This window comes from Saccopteryx bilineata, chromosome 1 (genome assembly GCF_036850765.1).
Source record: "Saccopteryx bilineata isolate mSacBil1 chromosome 1, mSacBil1_pri_phased_curated, whole genome shotgun sequence".
NCBI lineage: Eukaryota > Metazoa > Chordata > Mammalia > Chiroptera > Emballonuridae > Saccopteryx > Saccopteryx bilineata.
The window spans coordinates 76040468-76063814 of NC_089490.1; the positions used below are offsets into that span (position 1 = coordinate 76040468).

The window sequence follows — 23347 nt, forward strand, 5'->3', positions numbered from 1 at the left end:
GAGTAGTTTATAATATTTTATGATTATATTTTATTTGGGTTATAAATGAATAATATTTCAACATGAAAGTGATAAGCTTAAAATATTAAAAAATCAGACTGGTTACTTTTTCTCAGTAGCTGTTTTGTTTTTTTAAAAAAGACATTGCTAAATATAAAGGTATTAACTTAAAAATGAGGTTCATTAAGTTAGTGTTTAATGTGGATCATATTTACAACTAGATTTGTAATATTAAAAAAAATTGTGTGCTTCAAGTGTCACATCTGTTATATATAAATGTCTATAAATTAGCAACTTAAAGTACTTAGAATAAATTATTCTGTAACAACTATAATGATGTTATTGAGAACATTTATCTGTAGCTATGTGTTATCTTATTATAGCCAAAATAAGAAAATACAGCTTTTAGAAAAAGCAATGCAAACATTGTCAAATTGATGCTTTTAAGGTTTCCAGACCTTCATTGTTTTAAGAATTAGAAATGTGTAAATGTGGGTTGCCTCTTCATTAATTATAATAAATTTTATAATGGGTTTTACTAATTTAAATGCAATTACATGCTAACAGCTCAAAGATTTAAATTTTCATTTTCAGGAATCTTCTATTTGGTTAGTGCCACCCTACCATCCAGACACTGTTTAGTAAACTTTTGAAACTTACTAAAAGAGGTTTTTAATAATGGTTAGTATCCTTGTGCCTTTCTTTTTCTTTTTGTAGTCTGTTATATTAATGTGGAGAAACACTTCTGTTGTTGTTTTCACCTTAAGAACATTATCTTACTTCATAACACAGTTTGTGTGTTTTTATCCCGAAGAGTAATTTGAAAAGCAAAATAGCTTTCTTTCTTTTTTCTTTCCTCAGTCTTGCCCTTCTTTTCATCTCCCCCCATAATGTTTTCTTTTCCCTTTTCTACCTCTTCTACTTCTTTTTCTTTCTTCTTCTTCTCCTCTTCTGTCTTGTGTATTATTACCTAGAAAAATTCTTTTAAGTGCATTTGGGTTTTCAAAGCCTTATTTCATAGTTCAATAAAAAGACATTGAAAAACATTCTAATCATTATATGAAACAGAAAAGACAATTTTTTTATCAAATGATGTTAAGACTTTAAAAATAAAACATAGTTAATATTTGGCAACTCACAGCACAGGTAAATGACTATATTTCACACTGATCTCTACAATTGCAACTTTAGATTATTATATATATCAGGATATATAGAACTGATATTCTAAAGCTTAAAAAAAAAAGAGTATGTTTGCCCTTGTGCCACAAAAGTGAATAAGACTTTATAGTATGAAAATATTTTTAAGATTCACTATGTTGATTCCAAACTCTTGCTCAAATTTAAAGGTTTTTATAATTTTTGTGAGGATTAGAAGTATTCTATAAGTGAGAAGAAAACCTATTGTTTCAGTGATTTCATTAGTTACTTAAGATAAAATTATTTTTCAGGAATAACTAAATTAACAGATAAAAAATAAAAGTGCTGACAATATTCAGCTAATTGGATGAAAAAAGTGAATAAAACTGGTAAATTGACATATAATCAAGTCTATTCATTGATTAATTAAAGGTAGCTTGATTGAAATTTTTAATCACTAATTTCTTTGTAAACAGATAAAGCCTAAAATGGTAATGGACAAGTTACAAATTGATAATTTTCAGTGTTTCTAAATTCATAAATATTGTTTACATAAGAATTTTAAATTATAAAAGATCAAAACAATTTTCTAAATTTGTAAATATAATTTACTTAAGATAACTTTAAATTATAAGTGATGACTTTTTTTCTTTTAAATTATAAAAGGAGAAAGATTCTAACTTTGATGAAAGTTTTTACCTACATTTTATATTACTTAGCATTATAAATTTTATATTACATAAAATTTTTTAAAAGAATTTTACATGTCTTTATTTATGGTCTGAAGTTACATATAGGGTACTATATTCATTTTTTATTTCTTAACTTATTAGAAATAAAATTCAAAATTTCATGGTTGAATGGGTATGTACATTTATAAGAATTTTTTTCTGAAGAAAATTAGTTGTTTAGAACCACTTTTGTAGTATAGACAAAAATTAATTAATAGATTTTCTATAGTTTTTGAACAATGTAACCAAACTAAAAACCAAGATTGCCTAGAAAAGAATATTATAAATAATGTTGTACCATTTGGAACATTTATTACTTATAAATGAAGGCTTATTTCAAATAATTCAAAGTTTTTCACATCCTATAGCATTTTTAAGTATCAATGGCATCAAGTTCTGACTTTATTATATTATCTAATCAATTATTCTGTTAAATGTTTCAACAGATAGCCAAGACTAAGTTACCTCAAGACTATGTATTCCTCTCCTTTTTGGAGTCAGATTTTTCCATTTCTACAGTGTTGTCATCATCACCATCTTCATCATCATTGTCATCATGTTCTTAATAAGTACATCTAATAGTAGGTATTAAGAAACAAGAAACACTGTGTCCATGTACTGGCTGTCAGGTGTCATGAGTCTTTAAATAGAAATATAATTTATGGATTTCAGAACTGTATAATTTAACACAATAAAACATGCATGGCAGTAACTCTATTACTTAGTGGGGAATTCATGTGTGGCATTTAATCATCATCCATTATAATTACTAATAAATTAATAATTTTACTATTTTAATGTTATGAAGCAAATACTAAAGTTTTACCTGATTAGTTAACTGGTATGCAATGTATTTCATTAAACTTCTGAAAATGCTTTTTTAAGCAATTGAATTAGAAACATCCTTAAATAAGAGTTAAGGTATTAGGGTCATATATAGCTATTGTTAATTAAGTCAATATTTAAATAACACATGTGTACAATCAGTACCATGGGAACTTGATCTCTTCTCCTATCATTCATTAAGAGGCATACATAGAAAACCTAGAGGCCAGATGGGAAAACATAATGAGTTTAAATACTATAATGAGTTTAAAGGGACAGAACTAACTTGAGTGAAAACAATGTGCCTGATCAATTAGAAAGTGATTCCCAAATAAGTTAAAATTTGAGTTATGTCCTGAGGCAAGGGATTAAGTCAGGTTGACCAGAAGAATGAAAGGACATGGCAAGGTAGCAGAGCAAAGAGAAACAGTGGAGATAAACTTTGGAGGTACAACCAGAGAAGGTTGTGTGTATTGTGTGTAGAGAAAAAAAAATAAATGTTGGGGAGAGCATTTAGGGGAAAGCTGAATCAGAGACGTCATGATGAAAAAAGTAGATGTGGATTTCATCTACTCTTTCTTTGGACAAGAAAAAGCTATTCATAAGTGATGTTTAAAAAAGTAGATTATTCTGCTAACTGTAAGCCTTTGGGGAAGGAATAGGCTAAACATAAATTTGGGAAGGTCATTAAGGGAACTTATTCAGGAAAATATGTCCCTCAAAAAATGAGGATATAGCCAGGAATGGACAAGAAGGTACTAGGGCAGGGACAAAAGTTATGAAATTGATTATCTTGCTGGAGTCTCAGTTGTGAACTGCAGAAAAGGATTTTCCCTGTCTCTGCATCAGTCTTCTTTGTCATCAGATTCCTACTTTAATCGAAATATTAGTTTTTCACAAATGATTATGTATGCAAAAAATTTTTAAACCTAAGAAGCATATGTGGTATTACATTTTTTTATTCTATATTCTTTTGGAGCATAACTTGGTAAACAACAAAGCAGCAACACTTAGGGGAAAAAACAAATCCTCATATGCATAACTGATTAAGCTTACTTCATTGTTTTCATACCACTTTTTGGAATTGTGTACATGTTTCATACTTGTTCACATTTTTGGTTGTTTTCTGTATTTTTAGTTTTTGTATAGAAAGAGTGTAAGGCTCAGCACATCTGAATTTCAACTACAATATACAACTGGCCTATGAATATATGATTTATACGCAACTAAAATGTGTATTTCAATAGTTGGGAGGGAGACCAACAAAATTTTGTTTCCTATATGTGACTTTATAATAGTAATTTTGAAAAGCTTGTAATAATAAGCCCCAAATATACTGTTTGTAGAAATCTATTGCCAATGAAATTAGAATTTTAAAAAAATATGTAGAGAGCCATTTTTTTTCTTTATGGGATAACTTATTTACCAGTACTCAGTTATCAAATCTAATGATGACAAAAAAGTTAATATTTTTTCATAGATTTTTCATGTTCTAAAATTTGTTATTTCATGGTGAAGTCATATTTATTTGTAATCATTAATAATTTTATAGGCCCAATCACAAAATATATAATGAATACCAGAAGTTATTTTCCATATTTTTATGTCTGTGTGAGTGCTATTTTTGTTTTGTTTTGAGATGCACAATGAAGAATCTATGTTTAAAGAAAATTTTCATATTTCAAGTGTAGTCTAAAATGTAGTACATTTCCTCTATTTTAATATAAAGAATGTATTTCTGGTAATTGATTTGTGTATATGTGCTTGTGTTTAAATTTTAAGGTAGATATATGTTATGATGCTAATTTTACATCTGAAAATCTTACTCAATATACATGGAATATATGCATTCTTAGTTGGCAGTTCATTTCATTATCAGCTGGAGATTTTCTTTAAACTAGTCCACTGTGATAAAATATTTTAATTATCGTGTGTTGTGTAATTAAAAGTGTGACAATATGTTGTAACCTTTATATTGAAAATTTTCAAACTTGTAAGGCTGTTACATTCACAAGTCTGTTGAGAATAATCTTAGACAGTTACAGTTTATCTGTTCTTTAATATTTTATTTTCTGTGTTGTTCTATAGAGGTCCTTCTGTAGTGCCATGGTAGAAGAACTGAGGATGTCCCTAAAGTGCCAGCGTCGGTTAAAACACAAGCCACAGGCCCCAGTTATCGTGAAAACAGAAGAAGTTATCAACATGCACACATTTAACGACAGAAGGTTGCCAGGTAAAGAAACCATGGCATAAAGCTGGGAGACCGAACACCCAAGCACAAACTGTCGTCTTTTTTCCAAACAATTTAGCGAGAATGTTTCCTGTGGAAATATGCAACCTGTGCAAAATAAAATGAGTTACCTCATGCCGCTGTGTCTATGAACTAGAGACTCTGTGATCTGAGCAGTTATAATTGATCGGACTTAATTTATAAGCATCATGGATCAACCAAGTTACACGGGGTTCTACTGTTTATCATGGGTTCCTCCATTCTTCTGAGTGAATGTTACATGCGTATTTTGTGGCTGGTTTCAAATGCAGTCCAGTAAGACATTACAGGTTCCTATTGAAGTCCAACTGTTGCCAGGAGATGGAATATCAATGCCCCAAGGGTAACCAGTGAAAATGTCTGTAAGAATAAAAATACTTGGAATCAGCAAAAACTGTAGTATTACAAGAAACAGTACAGTCTTCTGAAACATCCAGACAATAGTGGTGGTGATGTTACTAGCCCCCAACAACTCAATACAATGATCATCTGAAGAGACAATATGTGTTTAATGGACATGAAGAAAAAAATGTAACGCAAAACAAATCAGAATTTCATGACAAATGGAATATAAAGCATTTCTTCATAGTGTTTTATTTTTTCTTTCTTTCTTTTTGACAGTCTGTGTCACTGATTAAGATAGAAATGTCAATTACCACGGCAATGATGTTTTTCTTAAATTTACCTGCAGGAAATTTAACATGTAATTCTACTAGATCCCTACCTATCTACCTGTTCCCCCCACCCGAGCCCCGTTTCCTAACTCTACACCAAGAATAAAAAGCAACAGTTGGTTCATAGATTATGAATTAAAAAGTATATTTTGCAATCTTTGTCTTACGTTATGAAAGAGGGCTGGGTATTGATAGTTATGTGGAAGACCGAAGATTTCATTTTAACATTCAGATATGTTCATCTAAAGCCTAGTTCCTGCTAGAAATGAATTTGATGGAGCCTGGGCAGAGATCTCAGTGACAGGACAATGGGGACTAGTCATCTGTAGAAAAGTGTGTGTGGAGAACTTTGAAGTGGACTGCGTTTATCAAGACAGTCACAATGTTAAATGAACAAAATTCTTGAGCAGTTTTTTTTTCAAAAAAATGTTCAGGTTTATTTGTGGAAATGCAAGATTTCTATGAAAATAGTTTTTGTATGGAAATTTTTGTAATACTTTTTATCAACAAAATAAGAACATGTGTACCTATCAGGGGTGTGATGTCAAGCATGAATGGTAGTGCGTGTGCACCACCAACGTTTGGTGAAAACTATTTTTATCAAGAAAAAAAGGAATCATAGAAGAGAAATATTTTCAAGTTAGATAATATAAAAGTTAGGTGCACTACCACCACTGCTTACCATGCTACACCCCTGGTTTCCATGAGGCTGACAACATACTGTAATGAACAATTGTGTGTAAAACGGTAAAAGACACAGATCTCTTGACAACATTGTGATAACAGTTGAGTGCACACAGTTTGCTGTTTGAATCCAATGCACAAAATTGAAAAAAAATCATTAAAATTATGTCCATTTTACTTTCAGCTTTGCCTTTTATTTTTCTTTGGTATGGATAGATGAATGCACAATATGCTCATTTCATTAAGGGAAGTACACTCCTTAAGTCTTTCTAGGTCATTAAGGATGGCTACGTTCCCAACTACCTGGAGACAGGAAGAAAATAGCTTGAATTCTGAGCTACCACAAATGTAGGATATGATCTTTAGGCTTAGGGCAATTTAAATGAGAAAAAATAGCAGTTATAAAAGCAACAGTCATTGTCTTGCCTCTTCTGTGAGTGGATATTGACTAAGTTCATAGAGTTGGGTGAGACTGTATAGTGATTGCTGATCTTATATTTAAAGTCAAACTGATGTCCAATATAAGACCTCTTTGTGCATTGATAATTTACTGTAATTCAGCAAAGGGAGAGGAAGTGATAAGCTCAGTTTCAATGTTTAGTAATAATGTGTGTGGTTTAGATGTTAACATACTCACAAAGCTTTTATATATATTTAAATAACAATTACAGCATAGTTTTTACTAAGCAAAAAAGATACACATTTTAGCTAGAACACTTAACCAAAAAAAAAAAACTTTTGTAAAATATTTCTTTAAATTTACAAAAATTGGATAATTAAATTGCTTATATCAAATTAAATTATAAATTAAATGCCTGTTTTCAGTTTGTTGTATCTGAGGAATTTTAAATTAAAACTCAATATTTATTTTTTCTTCTTCTTCTTTTCCAACTGAGAGGAGGAGGAGAGGAAATAGAAAGACAGACCTGTTTGAGGCCAATGCTCTGCCCACCAGAGACCATGCTTGCAACTGAGCTATTTTTAGTGCCTGAGGCAAAAGCTCCATGGAGCCATCCTAAGTGCCCAGGGTCAATATGCTCAAACCAATTGAGCCATGGCTGCAGGAGGGGAAGAGAGAGAAAAATAGAGACAGAGGAAGGGAAGTGAGAGGGGTAGAGGAGCAGATGGTCACTTCTCCGGTGTGCCCTGATAGGGAATTGAATCCTGGCCAATGCTCTACCACTAAGCCAACTGGCCAGGGTCTAAAACTCATATTTCAATGATAATTCTGTCCCAAAATTTAATTTTATAGAGTTACACAATTCACTGCATAAAAATCTCAGCATTGTATTTATTAGTTGTAAATAATATCAAATAACTTTTTATGAAAATGTTCAGATTTTAGAGAATATTAAGCTTTTTATCAATCAGGTTCTAATCAGATTTTAAAGCACTTTTTAGTTTTAATGCTTTATTCTATTAAACAACATTATCAGGCAGAAAATGACAATAATTTTTTGAGAAATCAGAAAATAATTATTTAGATTTTTGGTAAAATTTAACAATTGTTTGAAGTATTAAATTTAAAAATTAAAAAGTTTAAAATATCTGCTGTATTTTAACTTAAAGATAATTTTGTATATATAAACAATGTATCAATATAATACTTATCCATTTCCTAAAAGGTTTCTACATTATTGTCGAAACAGATATTTACCTATTCATCAGGTCAATATACATACATGAGATACTGTTCTTAATTTTAATATAATCTAGATTACTTTCAAAATAATTTCAACCAATAAGAGAATTTCTCTTCTAAGAGACCAGTATATCAGAATAAACATTACTCTAGTGTTACACTCAAAGTATAGGAAGAAGAAAGAGGACATCTGTTCTAGACAACCATATAACCTGATGGCTCCAGGTAGTCAATAGAGACACATATTCCACAAATGAATAACCCTAACCAGAATAGAACACTGGAGAAATATATTTATATATACCAAAATTAGGAAATCCTAACCAGATAAAAACACCAAGAATTTATATGTATATATTTTATAGTTAAGTAACACTAACAACTATGAGAATACCAAGGAGATATATTCACATAATTACAACTAAATCACCCTAACCACTATGGGAATGTTATCCTAATCACTAAGGGGATGTGTTCTATTTTACAAACATGTAAAATGTATAAGGGCATTTTAATAATTATAATGTCTCACTATTTTGAAATTCTTATATTATAAAAAGTTTCCTTATAAAATTAAATGAATTTATGTACTAAACATTAACAATTTAAAAGTATTTTAGCAGTCTAACAATGCTGTTATTATAATCACATAAAAAATTATTAGTTTTTCTTGGTATAGAATGCTAAGTTGAAAGTCATTTTCTTAGATAAATTCAAAGATACTCATTTATTGCTTTTTTACTTCCAGTCTTCTGTGGACAAACTTGAAATTTTTCAGATCCCTGATCTTTTGTATGTGACTGTTTTTTTTGTGTGTTTTTTTAACTCTTTCTCAGGTTTGTTTGATATTCTCTTTTACCATAGATCCTGAAATAGCCCAATATAAGACATCGACCTATTTTCATTCATTGTGCTAGTGCTTGCTGAATGTTTTAATTCGGCTAATGTTGTCCTTCAATTTAGAGACAACTTTCTGAACTATTTTTTGATGATGTCTTTTGTCTGCTTTCTCTACTTATTCTAACAGCTACACTCAATATTGGAGCTCCTGAACTACTGAGTCTAAATTTATAATCTTTGTGCCCCTAGTTGTCATTTATGTAATTTTTATTTTCCAAATTTTATACTAAATTTTCTACTTCTGTTAATTGTTTTAATTTTTATGAGATCTAGTCTCATGGCTATAGTATCTTCTCTTATCTCTGAAGTCATTAATAATAATCTCATGACATTATTTTCTTCTTGAAAAGATCTCCGTTTCCTCCCAGTTGTATTTTTTCTGTTCGCATTTTTTAATTTTTATACTTCATAGTAGAGGTTTTTAAAATATTTTTGTTAATTATTATCATCCTGTTAAAGATTTTAAAAAGGAGACAAAAATCTATTTAGGAAGCTGTATGTTCATGGCAGGGTTTGGGGTGGGGGATATTTATCTAACTTGAGGTTTAGCACAGATTCATCTAGCATTCAAAATGTTCTCTGAATCTTTTCTCTTAGGCCTTTTAGGTTCCCCCTGAGAAATATTTTTAAATTTCTTGCTTGGAAAATAAGGCCCTGACTGCCAATGTTCTGGTAATCTGGGGTTAATATATCTTGAGATCTGAATGCATTCAACTGGACCTGGAATCTTTTAGTCTGGAGCCATTTTATTTTTCCTTTTTTGAAACTACTTTTCTATACTTTTACTGAGTTGGTAGAGAATAGGCTCTCAGGTGTAAAAAAAAAAAAAAGAAAAAAAGAGGAAGAATGTAGGAATCCACTGTTTTCAAACTTCACTTAATAAAAATGAAATCCTCCTTGTGTTCTCCATCCTGTACGGCTAATTATGAATGTACATTGTTCAGCTGGTTCCTGTATCTTGGAGGATTCTGTGATATAAGTAATCTGATTAGTTGTCAGGTTTTTACATTGCCCACTTGGGATTATATTTTGCTTCAGTCTGGTTAGTTAAATCATTAGTTCATATGATTTCTCCTAACAAAAGTTTTGTTGAAAGTTTTACTTCTCTGTTCTCTTTATTATTAGAGTTTTAAAAATGAAATAAAAAATCTACTGCAATTATTATGGGTGAGTAAGAAGCCAAATTTCACATATGCATTTAATTCATTTAATTTGACATATGCATTTAATATAATTTAATAAATATGCAGATTATTATTAATGACTAGCATATGCCTGGAACAAGAACTCTTTATACTGAAATCTAGTATAGGAAACAAATAACTAAAACTACTGCAGTTCAAATAAAGTAGAAAAGGAACAGACCTTCCTCTTGTAATTTCAAAGAATTTAATATTGCCAAGTTTCTCTTCTTTCCAAATAATTTTTAAGTCTATATGTTAAGTAGACTTTTACAATGAAAATTAATTTCACAAAATGGAGCCAAAAATTATTTCTGAAATGGGGATTATTTCTATTTTATTATCTGTCAAATAACACTAAATTTTGGAAGCCAAGGTAATTTATAACCTAAAGGCTAAAGTCTAATTCAAAACATTCCAATTCTTATTTTATAAGGAATACTTTCTTAAATGTATTATTTATTTATTTATTCATTTTAGAGAGGAGAGGGAGAGACAGAGAGAGAGAGGAGAGACAGAGAGAGAGAAGGGGGGGAGGAGCTGGAAGCATCGACTCCCATATGTGCCTTGACCAGGCAAGCCCAGGGTTTCGAACCGGCGACCTCAGCATTTCCAGGTTGACGCTTTATCCACTGTGCCACCACAGGTCAGGCTTTTTAGATTCTTTTTTTAAAATGTATTATTTATTTATTTATTCATTTTAGAGAGGAGAGGGAGAGACAGAGAGAGAGAGGAGAAGGAATACTTTCTTAGTGAACCATAATGAACTATACAATTTTAAGAATTCTCTTTAATCTATTGCCTTACACTGTACCTTCCTTTCATATTTATTATGATTGTAATTTTAAAAAAAATTTAGATTTTATTTATTGACTTTTAAAGAGAGGGGAGAGAAAAAGAGAGAGAAAGAGGAGGGAAAAGTGGGAAGCTTCAACTCATAAGAGTTTCTTCTTGTATGTGCCTTGACCAGGAAAGCCAACAGATTCGAAACAGTGAACTCAGCATTTCAGGTCAACATTTAATCCACTGTGCCACCACAGGTCAAACTTAAAATACTTTTAAACATATATATCCCTGCTTTATTTCCAAGTACAGTTACTGTTTTCTTACATTTTCACTAGAAATTTCCACAATAGGATACTTAAAAAACATAGCACTCTCAATTGCTTTAGTTAACCCTAAGTTCAATCTGTAGAGTTTAATATCTAACAATCATAAATACACTGAACAATATAAAATTATATATTCTACTCACCTTAGTCACAATCCATGTTAAATGGGGAAATATAAAACATACTACACATATATGATCCTTCTATAACATTTTAAAATACTTTTTAACATTACCTTATATCTCAGCTTCCAATCTAATATTTTCATATGGTTCAGGATAGCTGCTATAGCTCCAGCCACTGTATTCACATTTCTACCAACAGAATACTTTGGTCAGAAGTTAGTGATGTGTCCACACTTGTCTGTAAAACAGGATAGGAAATGTAGACTTAAATTTAGGCAGCAATACGTCAGATAAAAGGCAAGGGTTCTGCCTCATCTGTGGTGGTGCAGGGGATAAAGCATCGACCTGGAAATGCTGAGGTCACCGGTTCGAAACCCTGGGTTTGCCTGGTCAAGGCACATATGGAAGTTGATGCTTCCAGCTCCTCCCCCCTTCTCTCCCTCTGTCTCTCCTCTCTCTCTCTCTCTCTCTCTCTCTCTCTCTCTCTCTCTCTCTGTCTCTCCCTATCCTCTCTAAAAAAATGAATAAATAAATTTAAAAAAAAGGCAAGGGTTTTATTACTAAGGAAATGTATAAACAGATATGGGAAAAGAAATTGCAATTTTTGTCATTCCTGGTATTTTGCAGTCTTTTACCCCAGCACACTATCTTGTTCTGTTAATTCCCTTTTTTATTTTTTTAAATTAAAGTACAGTTGACATACATATTATTTCAGATGTAAAACATATTGATTCAACATTTATACAACAGTTCTTACTGTGTGATTACTCTGATAGATCTAGTAACCATCCATCCCAATACAAAGGTCTATTTTCTCTATGGTGTATATTACATCCCCGTGACTTACTACTTTTTTATCTCACTGGAAGTTTGTACCTCTATTCCCCTTTATTTTTCTCACTCATTCCCCTCTCCATCTGACAATCATCCATTTGTTCTCTGTATAATATTATAACATTTGTATAATATTTGTTAACCCACTATTTTGCTCATTTCTCACTCATATGCCATCTACCACTATCATTCTCTCTTTTTCTTATAAACCAGATTCTTTCATATCTTAGTGATTTCCTTTATATTTCTTTTATCACCTTACCCAATGGAAACCTGGATTTTCCTTTATGACACTATTTTTCTTGAAGCAAAAGTAGAAACAGTTAATTTATTTGTTCTGCAAAACACTGTTATATTCATTATAGATAAAGATGTACCTTTTTTCAAACCATTATTTTAATCCCAAAATACTCTTTCTCATTCTTTAAAAACTTGGACACCTTTATTAGAATTAACCTGTAATTCTGTGCCCTACCAACTTTAATTAATTATGTATGCACCCATTTGTTTATATTAAAAAATCTGTGAACCTACAATATGACCCAAGCTTTCTGTTAGATACTGGCTAAGCAATGATGATTGAAAAGAGACATGGTACTTGCTGGTACAGTTCTAGAAGAAGAGGCTAATCTTAATCAAATACACTAAATATAAAAATACAAACTAAAAAATGCTGTTGTAAGAAGTGCTCCTTTTTGTTATTTTCTGATGAGACATGAGACTTTCCTCAGTAGATCTCAAGCAATACAGTTTAATAGTTGAAGATATTATAAATTTGATTATATTTATAAAGTATGAACATAAAAGCATTTATTGGTCTAATAAGACAAGCATGCTTTACTTCATTGTGCTTCACTTTCTTGTGCTTTGGAGATACTACGTTTTTATATATTGAAGGTTTGTGGCAACCCTGTGTTGAGAAAGTCAATCAGTGCTATTTCTCCAACAGCATTTGCTTACTTCTTGTTTCTGTGTCACATTTTGGTAATTATTGCAATATTTCAGATTATTTAAGCATTTTTATGATAATCTGTGATCAGTGATCTCTGATATTACTGTTGTAACCATTTATGGTTGCCACAAACTGCTCCCATATGAGACAGAAAACCTAATAAATGTGTGTTCTGACTGCTCCACTGACCAGACATTTCCCTGTCTCTCTCCTCCTCCTCAGGGTTCCCTATTCTCTGAGACAAATGATATTAAAATTAGTCCAATTAATAAGCCTACAAAGACCTTTAAGTGTTCAAGTAAAAGAAAAAGTCACATATCTCTCACTTTTATAAAACTGGAATAATTAAGCTTGAGGAAGGCATGTTGAAACCTAAGTTGGACTGAAAGTGAAGCCTCTTGCTCCAAGCAGTTAGCCAAGTTGTGATGCAAAGAAAAGGTACATGAAGAAAATTCAAAGTGCCACTACCATGAACACATGAATGATGAGAAAGTGAAACAGCCTTATTGCTGATATGGAGAAAGTTTAGTGGTATTAATAGAGGATCAAATGAGCCACAAAATTTCCTTACCCTATAGTCCAATCTAGAATGAGGCTCTAACTCTCTTCTCAAATCTACAAAGGCTGAAAAAGGTGAGGGAGCTGCAGAGAAATCGTGGAAGCTAGTAAAGATTGGTTCATGAATTTAAGAACATACATCCATTGGCAGCTCAAGGGTCAAAGCTTAATTTTTACTTTCAAGTCTTATTATTGAAGAATATATTTCATAAGGCTATAAGTGCCAATGATAATGACTCTTCTGCTAGATCTGGGAAGGTTTCACCTTTCTAGATGTCATTAAGAATATTCGTAATTCATGGGAAGAGGTTAATATATCAACATTAGCAGGAGTTTGGAAGAACTAGATTCCAACCTTCATGACTTTGATGGGTTCTACACGTCAGTGGAGGAAGTAACTATAGATGTGATACAAATAGTAAAAGAGCTAGAATTAGAAGTGGAACCTGAAGGGATGATCAAATTGCTGCAATCTCATGACAAAATTTCAACAGATGAGAAATTGTTTTTTTTTGTACTTTCTTGAGATGAAATATACCCCATAAAGATGTTGTGAAGATTGCTGAAATGACAAAAAAATAGAATATCATATAAACTAGTTGATAAAGCAGTGGCAGGGTTTGAGAAGATTGACTCCAATTCTGAAAGAAGTTCTGCTGTGTGTAAAAAGCTATCAAAGAGCATGGCATGGTACAGAGAAACTGCATAAAAGAGTCCATTGATGCAGCAAAATTCAGTCTTAAGTTAGTGCCATAGCTACCCCAGTCTTCAGCAACCACCACCCTGATCAGTCAGTGGCCATTATCATCAAGGTGAGACCTTCCACCAGCAAAAAGCTTACAATTCCCTGAAGGTTTACATAATGATCAACATTTTTTAGCAATAAAATATTTTTTTAATTGAGGTATATACATTGATTGTTTTTAGAATCATGATATTGCACACTTACTGGACTGCTGTATAGTGTAAATAAACATAACTGTTATAAGCATTGCGAAACCAAAAAAAATTTGTATGAGTCACTTTATTACGATATTCATTTTATGGCAGTGGCCTGGAACTAAACCCTCATTATCTTCAAGGTATGCCAATATTATTGGTTAATGTCTTCCTCTCAGGAATGCATAACTTCTGTGAGCTTCAAAGCTTGGCACAGGGTAAGATTCTAATGGGGTTGAAGAACATAAACTGATATGTAAAGTGTTTTAGTTCATTACTGCTGTCCTATTATTCATACTAGCAATTTTCCACTATGTGCAAATATGACACCATAACTTTCTAGGTTCTAATTTGATCTTTACTACTGCCACTTACACACTTTCCTCTTTTTCTTACAAAGGTGCAAGAAAATATTCTACAAGTTTTACTTGGATTTGTTTGTTTATTTTGTTCTGTTTTATATTTCTTGCTTTTCTTTCGGGGTAAAAGTAAGCAGTAACCTAACAATTAATTTGAAAAATCACTGAAAGCATGCTTATTGAATTGAGGTCAAACATTCAAATCTCAAATATTTATCCTCTTTCTAAAAGTTTACCAAAAAAATTCACTTGAGTATCTCTCACACAGTATGAGAAGTATAGGAATAATGCTGTATAAAAGTGAATAATAAAGGAAAATTATTAGACTAGAGGATTGGAGTAAACTTCCCGGAGGAAGCGATAATTACACTGAAATATACATGCTGAGAAGCAGATACTCAGTAAAATAGAAATTCTCACAAGCCTGTGACAAAGTACCCACAAGTGTCCTGTGGTAGAAGGGAGCATGGCATATGCTTGAAGAATCGAGATTCAGTCAGTGTTGTAGAGCACAAAGAAGGCATAGAGATATATAGTAGAGATGTATTTAAAATGCAGCTCAGAGCCAGACCTTAACAAGGTAGTGCAAGTGACCTTAGTGATTTGATATTTATCCAAAGAGCAATAAGAAACCACTTAAATCTCTGAAGCAGAAGCAAGATTGTTGGATAAGATCTGCATTTTGTAAGGACCACTCGGGTTTCTTACAAATTTGGAGCATGATTTAAATAGACACCAGAGTGGATATGGGAGGTTAGTGAAGAGGCCACATCCATAAGGCGTCTGGGAAAATATTGTGTTACTTTAGATTAAACTCAATTGGTAACAGTGAAAATGAACAAAAAGAGACATTTTCATAAGATATTTAGCAGGTAAATTTAATAATAAATATACAGATTACTAACGATTGTTATGCCATAATTCATAATTAGTGCTTTTTATAATTTACCTCTTCCAAATCTCTGAGCTAGGGTCAATATTTCTGCTGTTTTATAAGTAAAAAAACAACTGACAAGAGAAATTAAGTAAATTTCTTAAAATCTTACAGATGCCAAATTTAAACAAAATGATTCCAATATTCTTTTCTTTTTTCTTTCTTTTTTTTTCTTTACAGAGAAAGAGAGAGAGTCAGAGAGAGGGATAGATAGGGACAGATAGACAGGAACAAAAAGAGGTGAGAAGCATCAATCATCAGTTTTTTGTTGCGACACCTTAGTTGTTCATTGATTGCTTTCTCATATGTGCCTTGACCGTGAGCCTTCAGCAGACTGAGTAACGCCTTGCTCGAGCCAGCGACCTTGGGTCCAAGCTGGTGAGTTTTTGCTCAAACCAGATGAGCCCGCGCTCAAGCTGGTGACCTCAGGGTCTCGGACCTGGGTCCTTCCACATCCCAGTCCAATGCTCTATCCACTGCGTCACCGCCTGGTCAGGCCCAATATTCTTAGCCACTGTACTTGGTCATAGTCACAAACAACACTGCTGTCTCAGTGGCTTATCAGAATGGAAGTTTATTTCTTACTAATAAAAATTCTGTTACGTGTGTTTTGAACGTCCTTCTATGTCTCTTGTGCTCTCTGTGGTAATCCCTAATCTGGATGGTTTCACTCTTCCAGTGTCTCGTGAGGCCTTCTCCTCGATTACCTTCAGAACCCTTTGTTAGGACCTAGTCACATGGTACTGACCTACTTTAAGAGGCTCAAGTGTTGTAGGGGGTTGCAGGCTGGAAGAGAACAAAAACTGGTTTTGTGAGAAATAGTAATGCTATGCAAATCTGGACCAAATTCACCTTTTCCACTGATGTTGTCATCAAGTTAAACAGGAAATGGAAGAAAGTGAAAGAAATTGTTACATTTGTAAGAAAGAAGGTGCATTTAGTTTTTGTTTGTTTCTTTGTTGGTTTTTGACACAGCTGGAAATACCTGAAACATTCAAGTGGAAATTTCTTTTTAAGCAATTGACAACACATGTGTGAGTTGGAGTTGAAGTCTGAAGTACACACATCACAGAAATACTAATTGAATTTGTGAATACCAGGTCGTCCCAGTAAAAAATGCCAAGTAAAAATAGATGTGGGTCTAAGACAAAGTCTTGACTGCCTCTAACTTGCAGTGTTGGATATGGAGGGTAGGTTCGTAAGAGATATTGAATGCATGGCCAGAGAAATTGGACTTTATAGTTTTACATGTTACCCAGAGGGGTCCATAGCATTTTATCTTAAGTTAATGTCTGCAACCCTTAATACCCTAAAGATAGAAAATGAGGATGTCCTAACATTTCTTGCTGCAAAAACATTATTAAGTTATACCAACCTGACAACCAAAAAAAAAATTAATATTTACATTGTGACTTGGAAGAGTTCCTGGAACAAGCATTGGCTGGCAGCTTGGGCCATTACTGACACTGGATGTCATGCTGCCATCAGTGTCTTACATGCCTGAAACACTCCCACCACATTGCACTAAAGTTGCTTTGGTCCCTCACTTCTGGAATCTTCACTAAATTCAAGCAGAAGAGGTTTCTTACCTTTATCTTCCCATCATTACTCTAAGTAACACAGATAGGTCCAAACATTATTTGGATCTTGCCATCCTATACTGTAAGGTTCACTCTTTGAGTCTAATGTGCTTGATGCTGGCCTAAGAAGTCTTCGCCATGTGTTGTGCCATTTCTTGTGAACATCCATGGATGTCATTCCTTATCCTGTTTATATAGAGATCTGTAAGAGACTAAAAGGAAAAGCAGGACCCTGCTGCAAAGCTTGTGTCCAGGTGGTGTTTCAGGATGAACAGACCAATTAAATGCCTCATTTTCTACAATCCAAGAAAGATTGCATACTAATTTAAAGGTATGCAGATATCCTATGTGACCTTTTTGGCAGTTCCCTACTAAAGACTGGAGTGCTTGGCGTGTCACATTATGGCAACTCTCACTGCTTGGTACACTGACAAAGTAATCACAGCCATAGAATATTCTTAAAGGTTCTTAGACAAGCTCTTCAACAGACTAGGAAATAAGGTTGAAAGAAATAACTGTCTCTTAGAAATAGAATAACAATAATAAATGTGATCTAAAATAGTGACCCAGTAACTACAGGGATCCTCCTTTGCTGCTAGGCCATTTTAGTGACCTGCATGTCTAGCTACACCCTTGCCTCAGTGCCACAAGAATAGGCCCTCACTTCCAGGTATCAGACTCTGAAACTACTGTCTCTGAACAAAAAGCTCCTGTTTTCTCTTTTTCTACTTCCTTGCTTCCATTTCATTTACTCCTGTTTTCACCCGTGTCCTTATTATTTCAAGTTTTTCAGTAGTTTTATTATACCCGTCCTCCACTCTACTTACCTCCGGACAATATATAGTGGAAATAAGAATTTCTAGAAATGAGGAATATATAGAGAGAATGAGTATAATACTCTAAGGCAGTGGTTCTCAAAGTGTGGGCGAGGGTGCACTGGTGCACTCTAGAAGATTTCCAGGTGCACTGCATGGTATTCCAGAGAAACATGTGCCTGTTGGGGACCAAAAAACCAACAGGGTTTTTGGAGTTTAGATTTTTGGGGGACAGAGGTGTGGGGAATTGGCTATAAGCTGACAGTCTGCCCAACCCCCCTCCCTCACTTGCCTAATTAGGTTGCAAAAGGCTGTTAGGTTGTGGTGCTGGATTGTTTACACTACCCCCATGTTCCCCAGAAAGACAGGAGGCAAGTTTCTTCTACCCTTTGTTAGGTTTGGTGTAAAGTTAAAATGTTATGTATGGTGGGGGTTTTTGATGATTAAACATAAGGAATTATCTCTTGAAGCCTTTTGGATTACTATAAAAGAAAAATATGTGGCGATATCAAAAAAAACTTTGAACATTTTACTACAATTTTCAACATCCTATTTATGTGAATTAGGATTTTCTACCCTCAACACAATTAAGAGTAAAAAGAGAGGAATTCTTCAATGTATTGATAACGAAATGAGAGTTTGCCTATCAAATATATGCCCAAACATTGAAGAAATTGCTAGGGCACATCAGCCTCATGTTTCTCATAAACACAGGAATAAAAAAACTTAACACAGTCACCCTAGGACCTGCCAAATTTACTAAATCTTACTAAGAATGTATCTTATACATAAAAAGATAACTTTCTTATCATTTTTAACCCCTCTTTTTTACAAATTCTAAAAAGCATAACTCAAAAAATGTAACATAAAAATGTTTTTTAAAGTCAGAATAAATTTAATTTTGTCATATTTATTTTAATTACCATAAAAGCACTCTTGGACTCTATATATTTTTCTTTAATAGTTGACTTAACATATTTCTCAGAAATTTGTATATAGTGAGCCTACAATTATTTGTAGGATTTTAAATGCACCCTGACTTCAAAAAGTTTGTGAACTGCTACTCTAAGGTGTTTTCCGACACTTTCTTTTTTTCTTATTTTTGTATTTTTTCCGAAGTGAGAAGTGGGTGAGAGGCAGACAGACAGAATCCACCATGTGCCTGACTGGGATCCACCCTACATGACCACCAGGGAGTAATGCTCTGCCCATCTAGGGTGTTGGTCCACTGTAATCAAAGCCATTCCTAGCACCTGAGGTGGAGGCCATGGAGCTGTCCTCAGCGCCCAGGCCAACTTTGCTTCCACGGAGCTTTGGCTGCAGGAGCGGAAGAGAGTGATAGAGAGAAAGGAGAGGGGGAAGAGTGGAGAAGCAGATGGGCACTTCTCCTGTGTGCCCTGACCTGGAATCAGACCCGGGACATCCACAAACCGGGCAGATGCTTTACCACTGAGCCAACAGGCCAGGGCCTGACACTTTTTTTTTAACTTAAAATTATGTTATACGGCCTAGTGTGCGGAGGACCCGGGTTCAATTCCCGGCCAGGGCACACAGGAGAAGAGCCCATTTGCTTCTCCACCCCTCCGCCGTGCTTTCCCTCTCTGTCTCTCTCTTCCCCTCCCGCAGCCAAGGCTCCATTGGAGCAAAGATGGCCCGGGTGCTGGGGATGGCTCTGTGGCCTCTGCCCCAGGCACTAGAGTGGCTTGGTTGCAACATGGCAACGCCCAGGATGGGCAGGTCATCGCCCCCTGGTGGGCAGAGCGTCGCCCCTGGTGGGCGTGCCGGGTGGATCCCAGTCGGGCGCAAGCGGGAGTCTGTCTGACTGTCTCTCCCTGTTTCCAGCTTCAGAAAAATGAAAAAAAAAAATTATGTTATAAAGATTTGGTTGTTATTTTCCTGATAACTCCTGTTCATTGTTTTTCACTGCTACATAATATTTATTGATGGTACCCACTCTTATTTATGTGTTCTCCAGTCAGTGGATATTATATATTTTTTCTTTTTAATTAACTCATTCATATATATATATGGTATATGTTTTCTGGTACTCATGTATTAATTTTTTTTTACATACTCTGAGTCTTGGTATGTGTCAAAATCCTACTCTACAACACTACCAAAACCACTATACCAATCAGCACTTTAATCTTTGTTTTGAAGAGAAAGGAGTAATCCATTTTCTCTCCAACTCTTGGTCTTTGTCAGATTTTTAAAAATCATCTTGCTTATCAAATGTGTCAAATGCCATTGTGGCTTTGTTTTGTGTCTACCTGTTGACTACTGCTATTGATCTTCTATGTGTATTAGCTACACATTTCATATTCTTTGAAAAGTTAACCCAGGTTTTTGTTTTTCCACCATTTTTGTGATTTCTAGGAGCCTATCTATTGCTGATATTATCTAATTTGTTACTTGGTTTTATTTGTTGCAAACATCCCTCCTCATATGTTATCTATGTGCTTTTCACTTTAAAGTCCGACTGATGAACAGAGGTTGCTAATTTTAATGTTCCCAAATTTGTCACTCTATTACTTTATTATTAGCATTTTTGGTACCTAGTTTAAGAAATGCTCTTAAATGATAACAGAATAATACTCATCTGTATTTCTTTTTCTAAAAGTTTAAGTTTTACTTTCTAATTTTAATTAAATTCAAATGTGTACATTTACCACCACCATCTGCATAACCATCTCCCCCTTTATTTAATTTGTGGAACAGTGTGTTTCCTTCTCTCAATGATCCATTATGCTTTGTCTGCAATATATCAGGATTTCTTTTGTACATGGCTGTTTCTGGGGTTTATATTTAATACTTTCTTATTCTGTCTTCAAAAGTATCTTGTTACATCATCTAAATTTCAGATTCAACCATGCATGCTACTAGATAAATATACACATAACTGCTGAAATTTTAATCAGAATAAATCAGAGGCAATTTGAAAAGACTTTTTTGTATTTGTTAGATATCACACATAAACACGTATCTGTCATCTGTCTCTTACAATTTTTGTACATAGTTCTCACACACATATTTGTTTCACTTATTCCTAGATAATTTATATTTGTAGCTACTATAAATTATGTTGATTTAAATATGTTGTGTTTTATGCTTTTTATTGCTTGTATATCAGAATGTGTGTGTGTATATAACATTTGCATATATATTATGTATGTGCACATAAATGATACATATTTTATATAATATATATTATATATATATAAACCTTGCTAAACTCTTCTTTTATTTCTACATACATATTTGTCTCTAGATTATGTTGGATTTTTTTATGTAAATAATCATGAAATGCAAATAATGAATGTCTTATTTTATCATCTTTCTGTCACTTGTTTCTAAGTTTCTTCTTATCATATGAAGCTATGATCTCTAATACAATGTTGACTCTAATAGGCAGTGGTAGCATAGTTGTTTTTTTCTCAGTTTAAAAGGAATGTTTCCAATCGACTTGGCTACTCATTTTACCTCACTGTTTTGAGATTACTGTTTAAATCATTATCTCCACCCAAATTATTTTCTTCTCCCACTCCTGATACTTGTCAAGATTTCCACCAGTCTCCACTAGCAAGTTACAAAGATATATATGACAGACTTTGAAGGAGGCACAGAAATAAACTAGTAAATGCCCTCAGATCTTTTGGATTCTTTGTATATGTCTGTAAAGAGACCAGACCATCATTACTATTTGCTATTCTGAAATCTGCATTTTCTACCTAATTTTTCTGTTTCCAATATTTTGCTTTTTAATTTATTCCTCTCACTTCCATTTATAGAACCTGATAAATCACTATTTGCTGTAAAAAGGCAAAATAGTCTCTGATTATTTTTTTCTAGGTTCCTTATGATATAAGTAGCAGTGTTTTGACATGCCATTTAGAGACAGTTTAAACTCCACACAAACTATCTTATTAGCCGTTTCTCTTATTTCAATCATATGTTCTGTGTTTCAAGTAACTTATTAATAATGTTGCTATGAATTTTCTCACATCCTATACTTGTTATACCTGAACAGTTCTTAGCCTCTTCTCTCCTATCAGAATTTTCTGCTCATTTTTCATGGTCTAGCTCACAGGTAGAAAAGTATTTATGACTCCCTTTGAAGTTTTCTAAGCTTAGCACAGTGTTTTTCACATACTAGATGCAAAATTATTTATGATACAATTTTTTTGGAAGTAATTTTAATTTATATTTTGTTGTCCTACATATGAAAGTAAATTAGTTTTAAATTTAATTAAATGTCAGTAGTGGAAATATAAAAATAAAATTTAAAAACTATTTTTATGATCATAGTGGCAACAGAAACAGAACTGATATCCATCATTTATTTATGATCGTTTCAAGTGCATAGTATGTTCTAAGGATTTGCCTCTACATTGCCATATTTATGAATTTGTTTATTTATTATTCAATCCTTACTGAAGAAAATCTTGTCACATGTGTTAGCAATATTTTATTAAGTCTATTTTATAGTCTATAGATTATAACTTCTGACTTACTTCATTCTAAAGGAAATAATTTGAAGTGTGTTAATGCCATAAATGTTTGCTACAAATCTCTTGTGAGCCAGATATTATACCATAAGCTAAGGATTCAGTTCTTAGCCAGTAGATGAGTTCTTTTTTATTTTTTTAATTGAACTCATTCATGTGATGCTGGTTAACAAAATAATACAGGTTTCAGATGCACACTTCTATAACACATCATCTGTACATTGTAAGGTGTGTTCACAAACCCCAAATCAAATCTCTGTCAGTTCTCATTTACATCCCCCATATCCTCCTTCATCTACCTTTCCCAAGGGGGCCTACAGTATAATGGGTGGGTAAACGTTGAATCACTAATTATACAGATCAATATACTGTTACATGGTAAACCAGTCACTGTATTTTGAGCAAAGGGAATAATAGAGGTTGCAGTTTACATTCATGAGTAAAATGTGTTTCTAAATAAATGAAATTTTAGGTTAAACTTTGAAAATTAGAATTGACTAAGAAGAGAGAAGGAGGACGGCATTTCTAGGGAAGAACCTCTCAAGTAATACTATGTGTGAAAACACAAGGGCAGGGCCTGACCAGGTG

At 33.2% G+C, this 23347-nt stretch overlaps 1 protein-coding gene across 2 annotated transcripts in view; it reads left to right on the top strand.

Annotated features, from left to right (window-relative positions):
* GRIK2 (glutamate ionotropic receptor kainate type subunit 2) overlaps window positions 1-6451 on the top strand; it is a 696770-nt gene extending 690319 nt beyond the window's left edge. For both annotated transcript variants that reach the window (XM_066254474.1, XM_066254481.1), the window contains one exon: window positions 4785-6451. In XM_066254474.1, coding sequence (XP_066110571.1) covers window positions 4785-4949 — 165 coding nt within the window. In that variant the 3' untranslated portion in view covers window positions 4950-6451. The remainder of the gene's footprint in view (window positions 1-4784) is intronic.
* The last annotated feature ends 16896 nt before the right edge of the window (window positions 6452-23347 follow it).